Source organism: Phalacrocorax aristotelis, chromosome 2, assembly GCF_949628215.1.
Source record: "Phalacrocorax aristotelis chromosome 2, bGulAri2.1, whole genome shotgun sequence".
NCBI lineage: Eukaryota > Metazoa > Chordata > Aves > Suliformes > Phalacrocoracidae > Phalacrocorax > Phalacrocorax aristotelis.
In genome coordinates, this window is record NC_134277.1 from 95508389 (window position 1) to 95520401 (window position 12013).

Here is a 12013-nt window from a genome sequence, read left to right on the forward strand (position 1 = left end):
CATTCTGAAAAAGAAATTCCCTCCATTTTCTGTACTAAAAACCTAAGGAAAACATCCTTCTAACTTCATGAAAGCCTGAACTGTCCAAAATTATCCTCAAAATCCTTTCCTCCTGCTGAAATACCTAAAGACTAATTTTTCCAACTAGGCAAGCACAGCCTAAAATAAACTTACAAATTCGTCAGAAAAAACATACTTATATGTCAAGTAGGTTCATTAAATGCCATGGAACTCTTCCACAAATTGCAAAGAGAAGCTATATACCAGAGTGACATGGACAAAGAGACTATTAAATTCAGAACACTTACATAATTTATGCTGAACCAAGAAAACAAAATCAATTATGAAAATGAATAGTGGGAAAAAGTGAAGTGAAAAAGCAGATTGGGAAAAGCTTCACAGAAAAAATACCCTCAATGTTATCTGAGGAGATTCTAGGCATTCTGAGTGAGAATAGATCCATTATGAGCTCCAAATCAGTAAACTACTGGAACAAATAAGAATATCTAAGAGCAGGCAAGCAACTAGGTTAAAAGAAAGTGTCAGTGTCAACTATGACCATGGTTTCTAGAAGACATATTTCTGCACATACCTTACTACAAGTCAGCTGTTCAAAAAAAACCCAAGGAAAATGTACACAACTATACACAAAGTTTTGTTTGGTTGGTTTGAGGTTGGTTTGTTTGTTTACAAGCCAATAGGATATTAAAAAGATATCAGGCATTTAAACACAAAGGTTAAAGAAAGGCCAGAATGAAGACTGTACTAAGCTAAGTAAAACTTAGTCATAATACTAATCTTTAAAACCAGCATTTTTCCCCTCACCTGAAGGATTTCTTTCAATGACTTTGTGTCAAGTCATCTGAACTTTCAACATCATCAATAGATCAAACCAAGTCTGACATATATTGACTTCAATTGCTGCTTGCCAACAGCAAAGAAATCCTGTTAGCAAGACAGCTCTAAAGAAGCCTGGCATAAGTTATCTGCTTAGCATCACGTAAAAACTTTGTGGGAATCCAAAAATGGATCCATTCCTTAACACCATAATATCAGTCATCATCTTATCCTCAAGAAAATTTCCCAACTTCTGAAGACAATAAGAAAAAAAGAGAAAAGACTGAGTTCCTGTACAAGATGTACTTTCTACATAACCCTCATTCATTTTCTTGTCTCTTTCCTGCTTATTGGAAAAGAAACCCAAAGGATGAAATGCAAGCAACTGAAAATTTAAGTCCTTTCTGCAAAACTCAGGTGAACTATAACTTCTCCAAAACATTTGCATGCCCTTGTGGAAACAACAGTTCAGAGGCATTAAGCACAGAAATTCTACATTCCTATACATCGTTGTTCTCTGTGGAGATTTATCAGCCTGTTTTCATCATGGGAAAAACAAAACTAACATTTCCTAAACATCTCCCCAGTGTTATTCTGTAGCAGAGCAACATTGTTAAAACATTTCAGAAAAATTTCCCAGTGAGGTCAAAGTTGTCCATGCCAGACGTCACAGGTGAAAAAGTCTGCGATGGAAACAATCTTGAATACAGCTGGCTGATCAGACTTAACACTGAGCATCACTGCATAAGTTTCCTACAGCAGCAGTAAAACATATGGGCACAGCCTTTCCAGTGAGACACCATGCTACAAAATTAGATGTTTCACAAATGAACTGATGGCAGTAGCTTCCTCAGTGCTGAGACACTGCAGGGCTGAGAATTCTCCCTGCACCAACCCTTTAGCCCATGTGACCAACTATGATGACCTCCCTAAAATAGAGTTGGCAACGTGAGTGGTACTGCCTTTCAAAAAACCACACTCAGCTCATGTAACTGCAACCCAAAATCTACAATGGCAGTAACAAAACTGAAAGCTCATCTGAAGAGCTTTAGTATTGAATAATACAACTCTCAATTCAAAGAAAAAGTTACAAACATAAGCATGTGCATATGTGTGTATATATACACACACCCTCATATTTGTCACTTCTACATCCAAGTTTATTCTAGTTATTTTCATAAATTTATTTTCATTACAACATTCACTGTTCCCTTATTGCTATAGTCACTGGCCAAATTTTTGCTTAGGTGGGTTTCTGGTTGGTTTTGGGGGTGTTTTGGTTTGGGGTTTTTTGATGGTTTTTTGGGGGGGATTGGGGGAGGGGGTTTCTTTTGGGTTTTTGGCAGGGGCAGGGGGACAAGTAGGCTTTGTTCTTTGTTTGGTTTGTTTTACCTCCAAGTCTAGTGAGGTTAACAGTGCCTTTGCTTCCTCACTGATGGAAACCTGGAACATCCTTTCAGCTATGTTAACATAGCTTACATTCCTGACCTGCTTGCTGCATAGTTTTATTATTCTTCATATACATTTCTGCTAAAAATTCTACACCTTAAGTAAGCATTTAAGTCTGCAACATACATCTCAGGCAACATGCTTAATTCCTAGTCATTCAAAGAAACATTGAATATTCCACAACACCTAAATTCTGATGCAATGCTACATTGCTGGGGCAAAAAGAAAATCCAATGTTTAAAAGGAATGCAATTTTAAATGAGCATAATTTGAAGATTACTCAGGCAGAAAACTTACCATCTCCAGCAGGCAGGCCTCGTTCTTTTTTCTCATCACATTTGTTGCATTCACTGAAGTACAGCAATAGAAACATGTCCAGAAGGACCCAAACCAAAGAGGTGGCAAGGACCACCTTGCAATATGCAAATTTTTTCATGGCACTTTAAGTCAAATACAAAAATAAAAAAGTATAAATAAAAATATCAACAGGTTTCTTTAATCCAGTTTGAGAGACCACGTTCTATATCTGGAACAAAAAAGAAAAAAGTCAAAAAGTTACTAAGGACAGCAGCTAAAACTAGAGATTTTAGCTACATTTTAAAGGTAACAATTCAATTACCAAATGCTGTACATATCAAAATGAGTGTTCTATGCACTTCAATGAGATTAAGGGAACAGGATCAATTAAAGCAGCATTGCTCCAGTCTTTCACTATGTTAACATTCATGACCTGAAACATTAAAATGAGCGACCAAAACAGAGTGCTCTGCAGAGCCACTGGAGAAGAGGGTAGGCACATCTAATGAAATTAAAAGGAACTCTGGACCCTTTGGAAATCAGAACAAGCTAAATAAATGAAGCCTAGGAACATTTCAGGAAGCAAGGTATCAATCTGTGCTGTGTGAGGCCCACGACATACTCCTCATGCTCCTGCCAGGTAGTCCCTGCTGACTTTCTGGGCCCATCACTAGGAATTCTAGCCTACAAATGCCTGTATTTTACATAAAGTCCAATGACACATTACACCTTCGTCACAAAGACAAATGCCTGCTTTCAGCAAACGTAAAGAAGGATCCCTTACAGTAAACAGTAAGCAAAGTGAAGAACATACACAAAAGCCACCATGATCACTTACTAGGCATTCAAAGCCAAAGGTACCAATTAATAATTCTGATGCTTGAAGTTATTTTAATAGTTCAATGGTTGATTACAGAGCAAACTTCTATAATTTTTCAACATGTATATATTAAAATTTTAGAATGCCAACCTCTGAAATTCTCTTTTGTCCTACTCAAATTACACGCAAATTTTGTTACAAGGACTTCTTATTCCCATGACTGATGATTGGGTAGGGCAGATTCAAGAACAGCTTTGGATTTGCTCACTTATATGAAGATACGGGGGGTTAATTTTTTTTTTTTTAACCAAAAGGTTCCTCACCAGTGCTGAGGTGTTTCAACAAAAAGTACCCCAAAGTATTTCCCAGTGGAAATAGCTTACTAGTTAAAAAACAGGACTGCAGACACTCTTAACTTATGAAATAAACTAAGATCCTTCAAAAACACACTAGAATTTTTAAATAGACATACACACAGTTTCTCTTACATGCTTTCAGCCTAAACTGAAGAATTTATTGGAAAAGAGAATTTTAATAATAAGTCATGATTATGCAAAAACTTCACAAGAAAACCTGTATCACTAAGACTACACTTCCTCTAGTATTTGTCATAATTTCATTCCTGCCTCACCGCTTCTTGAGGGAAAATACTATGACATCCCTCTTCTAAATACAGCTTATTTCTTTACACTGGCAGCAGAGACATTCATGTCTCCATGCATGCCTACACTCTTAAGTAGCATCAGTTTGGATGGCCTAGCAATATAGGAGCCTGTAGCCTTCCACTTGTACAAGGCTAGAAGGGCGTGTACATCTGTGCTTCCTCCATAGGTGCGCATCAAATCCAAGAAAGAGTTTTGTTTGGAATTATCTCAGTTTGCACCTATATAGTTCTGGTATACAGAGATGACTACATAAAACGAAGAACTGCGAAAGTATCTGTAATTAACAACTTGATGATAAAATAGCAAATGAAATTACAATGAAACGTTAAGTGACAATGTTACAAAAAAATCCTAGGGGTTGGTTGTTTGGGTTTTTGGGTGTGTTTTTTTTAAATAGACACAAGGATGGGCCTGAACTCTGGATCTCAGACTTGCACTATAAAGCGCTTTAAAACCATCAGAAACCAAACCATCACTACGCCATTACACAGTATCTGCTTTCTCAAGTGTTTTATGAACATCTAAGTCTTGCCATTTCAAAAAGGATACAGAAGGCTTAGAAAGGACAAGTGAGAAGGGCGAAAGGATGAAGACAAGGAATATCTTCATTATAAGATGTAAGTGAAGTGAGTAGCATTCTTCCCGACTGGAAAATATGTAACCTAAATCAAGTGGCAGGTCTATAAAATCAAAAGCTGTATGGAGATGGTAAGTAGAAAACAACTGTTGCCTGTTACTCCTACTTTTGTATTGGTACAAATCAAGTGAATTTAGCAGGGAGACATCAAAAAAACAAAAGGAAGGTATTCCCCACAATGTGTAGTTATGCAGGGGAACTGCCTGCCACAGCACGCTGCCAGTGCTGCAAGTCTATTCATCAGCTATTAAATACCAAATCCTCACCCCTACTTCAGGCAGTCCCTGACTGTGAACCTCAAGTCACTGCATGCTAGGAGAGTACAGCAAGGAAATATCATTACAATTTCCCGTTCTCTTCCCTAGATATGCGCTATCAGCCAGTAGCGCAAACAAATACTGTATACAGACAAAATCTGTCTGGCATGGTACGACTGTACTTAAACTCTCCATACAATAGGTTTCTTCTTTTGCTCTAAATCGAGACACCACAGAAATGATCTGGCAAAGAACCAAGTCATACCGCCACCCTGCTTGTACCTAAAGAAAATGAATGCTAGTTAAAAAAAACTTTTAAAAGAAAACTAAATAATTTCTTATAATCTCAGACTTGAAGTTCAGACTTATGAGATATCATGCTATAAAAAAAAGTGTAAAACACAGGAGCACAGTGCGTAGGGGTCCTCAAATTAGCAAGACACCAGGAAGACAACTGTTATCTAGGCTCTGTCCATAGAAACACCAATTATAGCAAGTGTTTTAAAATGCATAGGCTGGTATATCTGCTTCTAATGCAAGAAATTCCTTTGAGAGTCCAGTGAAATGTCAAAGAGACTTTGTGAACCCTCTTAATCCTTTGAGGGTCAGAGAAGTGATCAAGAGGCAGCAATGCAAAGTTCAATATACACCAGGTACCATAAATAAGGCCCTTCCCTGTACCTTTAGACAAATGCTCTCACCATCTCATGAATTAAAGCCAATGGTAAAAATATGGTGTATGACAGCACTTCCACTGTCTGCTTACCAGCAAAAATCAGGCAGTACAGTAGTTAAGCAGAAGGGCCCAGGAACTCTTCTGAATTGCTCTTAGCATACCAGAGTCTTGACCCAGACAGACCTCTGGAAGAAGATTCCACCATCCAGGGCTCAGGCTGTAGAAAACACTAGGTCCTCCCTGGTGCTGCAGCAGTGGTGGTGGTCTCACTCATGGGAGGGGTGTCCTGCCTGAGGTGTTGGTTCTTCAGTGGAAGGAGCTACAGGACAAACTGGGCAGACTGGTATACCATGAGCAAGGGTGAACAGTAAGCAAACAGGTCTTCACAGAGACCTTGCAGCACCACAAGTCTGAGCCCCATGATACAAGGAAGAAGAGACAGCTAGGCGTTGCACTCAAAGGATGAGTAGATGGAGATTCCCAAGATGTGCACTGAGTGAGGGACAAATCCAGGAAATTAGTGACTTGTGGCAACAGAAAGAAAGCCTGCAGATGTACATTTCCAGAACAGTTATACTGCCTAGCTTGCTGCTGAAAGACAGGTGAGTCTGCCCAATTTCAGCTCTTAGACAATCGCCCCTTGGCTGTTCATTCATGTATGTATCAATGATCCTGCCCAGTGTGAACCTGAGCACATGAGCCATGACTGCAGAGCTTGGGGTGGGTCGAGTGTAGCAGGCCAGGGACCCAGATACTGCTCTCCTCAATTGGTCAAGTGGGAGGACAACATTCAGGCAGGAGTGAACACACCCTATCAACACCTGGCTGCACGGATGGTGTCAAAGGCAGGCTTCTAAGACCACAGAACCTGCTTTGGGGAATGAGGACTGCTGGCCAGGTTCTGCGTGAAGAAGTGAGGCAAGCAGCATCATGGAGAGGCTCTTGCACTACTGCAATAATAGAAATTGGAAGAGGAGCTACTTTGAAGGAATATAGAAACATCCCCTGAGCGTGTGGGGAGGCACTCAGGGAACCCTCGAGTTCAAGGTTGGAAGAAACCAGAGCAGGAACAAGAAAGGCATCTGTAAGGATACTAGCAAAAGAAAGGCTGAAAATAACGCAGGTCCACTGCTCAGTGGGGCAGCAGACCTGGTGGCAATGGGTATGGAAAAGGCTAAGATACTCAGTGTGTTTTTTGCCTCCTTTGTTACTGGATGACCCAGACCAGAGTCTAGTGGCAGAGTCTGTGGGAGTGAAGCTTCACATGCAGTACAGACAGACTGAGTCAGGGATCTCTTAAGCTACTTGAACGTGTGCAATTCCATGGCACCAAGCAGGAGGCATCTGAGGGTACAGACCAATCTTATTGCAGGGTCATTCTCTATCATCTCTGAAAGGTGATGGTGGTCCAGACTGTTGCCTCGGGAGTAGGAAAAAAGCTATCAAGACGGAAAAGAAGGCTCTGGAGAACCATCTGCTAGTCAGTCTCCATTCAGTCCCTATAAAGATTATAGAACAAATCCTCCTGGAACCTGCACACACACACACAAAAAAACCCCAAAAGGGCAATTGCGAACAAACAGTACAGAATCATCAAGGGCATGTCATACTTGACCAACCGGGCAGCTTGCTTTAAGGAGAGGTCTGTTAAATTGCTTCTATTGTTTGTTTGCAGAGAGCTCATTACCATCAGCTCACCAGTAAACAGGTCAGTTTGAGGATAAAAAGTGTCACCTAGTTTCAATGTTATAAAAGCAAATATATAAAACCATTCACATCAGAGGGTCAATCCATCACCTGTAGAAAACAGGTGTATTCAGTGTCTTCTTCATAGAAACATAACTGCATCTGGCAAAATTTATCAGGCAAAAAAATATTCAGGAGCTCAAGGATGCCAGTACTCTGCTGTTCAGAAGTTAATATAAGAGAAATACTCTTCATTGGGCTACACTTGTTTAACAGATTTTGAAAGGTTTTAGTATTCAAGAGTCACATGTTCAGTACAACTCAGCAACAGTAAAGTTCCAAAGAAGCGATGAAAGAAAACACCATACTAGTCTGAGCAGTATGAGAACAATTCATTAAAGGCAAACCTACTCTTCAGAAAAATCTGAGAAATGTAGGTCAGCAAAATAAATTTATTCTTTCTCTGTGTAGGAAGACTAAGCTTTGAATTCATTAGAAGTGAATTTTCAATTCTTAAGTCAATTTTTTAAAATGACCATTTGAAAAAAACCTATTATGTTTCTAAAACTGGTAGGCCTTGGAATGAAGGAAGCAAAAACCAGAAACATAGGAGCAGCTGACAACACTTGAAAAACAAGGATGAAGTTCATACACAAAAGGCAGAAGTTATTGGCTCATAAAGGCTTTCCTACAGATAAATTAGAACGCATAAATATGTTTATAAAAGTAGAAGCTCTTGTGAGATGAAAATCCAGCTCATCACATAGAAAAGCAATGTCAGAAATGGAACAACAGGTATGTACTCCATCCACAGTTTTGTCAAATTGTTTATAACTGTATGCAACTAAGTCACTGTGCACATGAACCTCTGATTCTCCCAATTTAGAATCATAAAATAGTTTGAGTTGCAAGGGACCTTATCTAAGAAGTCTTTACTTAACCTCTAAACTTCTGTGATTAGTTCTAATTACTTCTACTGATATATAGTAAGGAAATGACATTTCTAAACAGAGTAGAAACATTTTTAAAAACCAAGCTGCTCTGTCAGTTACTGCAAGAATATTAAAAGACATTGCTATTTTAGTACCTATATTTTTCAGAAACATCTTAACTACAGTCATTTGACTCCTGAAAACAGTTTATAATTTTGCAAATTAGTGCTTAACAGTTTCTCAAATGAGCTTGTAAGCAGCATGTACTATCGTACTATCTTTATTAAACCTCCTCAAAATTTTCCAAGAAATCAAGCAAGCATTTGGTCAATGCTTTCAAGCAGTTCCCACTACTACACAGTCCTTCCTGATTCTCCTCCTAATCAGCACTATTCAAATAAAACTGATCATTTGCAGATTAAGAACTACCTAGCATGGCCCAAATATTAATTGTACTAGAAATATAGTTTATCTCCATTTAATAAAGATGAAATAGGTGCAAATTAATTGCAACGGGGACAAGGACATGGAGACTATCAAACTCAAGAAGAAATAAAACCAACTGAGATTACCTACTCTGGTAAAACCAGGATGGCCTCTATGATCCCCTCTTGTAGGCCCCAGAAAGATCTGCCATGTGAAACTTCAAAGTATGACAGCAGAAAAGTCTGGTAATTTATGACACATACCAGCTGAAACAGACAAACGCAAGGATATTCAGAAGGACAGCAAGTTGTCTAGATGTATATGGTTAGTTTAATATAACAAAGTATATTAATACTGCATTAACATAGTATAAATTAATGCAGTAATTAACACAGTCTATAGTATATTAATAATGCAAATGTTTCTGGAACAGACTGAGTGATTGATCAGGGATATAAATAGATCAGAAGTTGAATAAAAGCAATACAATTTTGATAAAATTAGAAAACAGCATAAATTTCAACCTGTAACTGCCTTCAAAGTTACTCCTTTCAGCTAGTGTAAAACTCTTAAAATATAACTCCCACACAGAAAACTTATTTAAGGTGAGGAAGATCAGGATTAATACAAAAAATAATATGGATAAACGAGATGATTACAAGAAAGACTGTAAAGGCTCATAAAAATACCTTAGTAGGCTGACAAGAATGCACCTGCAATAATCTGGCAATTGTTTTCTTTAATAATCTTGGTGCTAGATCTAGATGGGCAATCTCAAAACATATTGCCGTTAAAAAGGAACAAGTGATAAGGTAAGAAGAAATATGGTTTTGTGAACTGGAATAAGAAAATCGAGACTACATTTAATAAAATGCATTCAATAGTATGCATTGGAATATGTAACTTTGCTACCAGCTGAAGAGTTTCAATAAAGCAAAGGCGCATAAGGGTGACGCTGTGGGCTGCCACTGTCACCCAGTCATGGATAAGAGGCCAATGAGATTTTTTGATGCATCATTTACGTATTCTCCTTAGATAAAAAACCAGAAACCACTGTACGATGCACCAGTATTTTACAAGGGAAGGGCAGAGAGAGCTGTGCATTTGACAAAGATGTTGTTTCAAAGCAGAGCCCTGTGGATTTACAGGAGACCACTGCAGGGGACCGGACGCAGCAATCGAAGCAGTCCTTTCTACTCCCACTCTTCCATCCTGGAATTCATAGAAGAGTAATGAATACAAGTGAAAAGACTTAAATTAATTGCTTCCAGAAGCAAACACAGATGCCAGACCTTTGTCATAAAACTCCTCCATACCAGCTCAGTGTTTAGGGTGGGATTTTCTTTTTCTTCCTCTTTTTTTTTGTTGATGGGTTTTTTCTTCTGTTTTTAAGTTGGTCTTTCAGAAGTAAAAGAAAAACACAACCCAAAAAACCAAACACAACCCAAAACAAATATCCACACTCATGGATTCCCCTAATGCCATATTCTCCCAACAGATTTATTCTCAGAAACAAAGATTTGAGGAGTTCTGTAAATAATGAAAGTTACCTTTCCCCCCCAGTTGTATTCAATATTTTTTTAGACTGACTTTAAGAAAGCCCTATATCGCTTGCAGGAAGAAACTGCAATGGGCAAGGTTTCAAAGGACCAGATGAACAATATTTGAATCAAATAAAAGTTCAAAACCAATTTAATCCACAGATTTTGGATTTACATTCTTTTTTACAACTATTTTTGCTATACAAGAAAGAGAATAAATTGATCCAGGAGGGAGACAAAATATTCCCTATCAGAATATCACTGTAAATATTACAAGAGCTCAAGATGATAGCTGAAATTCAGAAACCAAGAATACAATAAAAGTACATGGACTACTGCTGTCATATAAACAGCTGAGATTCACTAGACTCCTGTTCTATGACTTTAAAGTAGCTTTCAAACGACTGAAGCAACAATTTCATTTTTCCATCTGCTCTCCAGGTTGAATGAACATTATTTAATGAGAGGCTTATTCAGGGATCCTTCAGACATTTCCATTTTCACAACTACTTTTAGATTTAAAATACACTTCTGTAATGCCCAGTGAACAATCAGTAGACTTTATTTAATATTGCCGATCTATATAAAAGACGCCTATGCATCTTTTTATAGTACTGCTTCAAATATTAGGAGTACATCATTAGTTCAATTTAATTACAACACATAACGAAAGGAATACACAGATATATAGTGAAGCCAATAGCAGTAAGTTTTTGCATAGGCATTAAGTTATTGGGTATCACAGTACTGGCAGGTAAGTTCAAACCCCCATTATTCACATCTTTTCCTTCTTACATTGAACAGCAGATATTGCTTGTCCTGACAGCCACAGAATAGGCAATCCTTTTAGGAAAGTAGATTTATAAGCCAACAGACAGTTATTTCTTTTCCTGAAACAACTGTAGTCTTAAATTGGGCTACTGACACGTCAGATGCTGACAGAGGGAAAACATTCCTCTTTAAAGCCATAGCTACTTCACAGACACACTCTGGGAGAGCTACTGAGTGTGCTTGACTTAAAGTAACAGCCAGCTAGAGAATACAGGCAGTATTTTCATCAGCGAGTACCACAGGCAGCATGAAGACAATGAGCGATTCACGAATTAAAAGCTTCTGTTAACAGCAGCAAGAGAAGATTTTAATGTCAGTGTATGCAATGCACCGAGCTCATAAATCCCCAGAATACAATAATTAATGGCTGAAGATGCATCAGTAAGACCTATTCAAGCATTCTGCTACCCTTCACAGAGGCCTAGAAGGCTGAGGTGGGATTTTCTTTGGTTTCTTTTTGTAAGATTCACAGTTGGTGACCCAGCACTTAGCTTTTTTAGTACAGCAACACTCCAGCCAATCAGCATCCCAGATCTATAAACTGACTCCAGTCCTTAATAAATCTCTGAAGAGCTGTGCTAGCTGGTCATCCAATCCCTACACTGCAGGACTCAAGAGGAAAATCCAGGTCACATCAGCACTGATGTTCTAGGTGAAGACCTCCATTTCCTCAAGAAAAAACATTGTCACAGACCTTGCAAGTTCATCATTACCCAGAAGAAACAGTTTTAAAATTAAATTTTAGCTTCCCTATGAGGGCTAAATGCCTGTTCCAAGGCTCTTTTAAGAAATAAAAAGCTGAACTACCCAAAATTTATATTAAAATGGGATAGTGTCACAGTAGTAAAGATTAGGTTATTAGTATATTATGTGCTGTCTGCAACAAAAACCTGTAAACACCTCCACATATTTTAGGTACTCAGGCTTGTGACATGAGGTAACACAGCATGAAGGCTTCT

General features: G+C 38.4%; 1 protein-coding gene across 2 annotated transcripts in view; it reads right to left on the minus strand.

Moving 5' to 3' along the window:
• GALNT1 (polypeptide N-acetylgalactosaminyltransferase 1) overlaps nucleotides 1-12013 on the minus strand; it is an 87346-nt gene that overhangs the window by 41176 nt on the left and 34157 nt on the right. For both annotated transcript variants that reach the window (XM_075084404.1, XM_075084405.1), the window contains one exon: nucleotides 2584-2812. In XM_075084404.1, the coding sequence (XP_074940505.1) occupies nucleotides 2584-2722 (139 nt within the window). In that variant the 5' untranslated portion in view covers nucleotides 2723-2812. The remainder of the gene's footprint in view (nucleotides 1-2583; nucleotides 2813-12013) is intronic.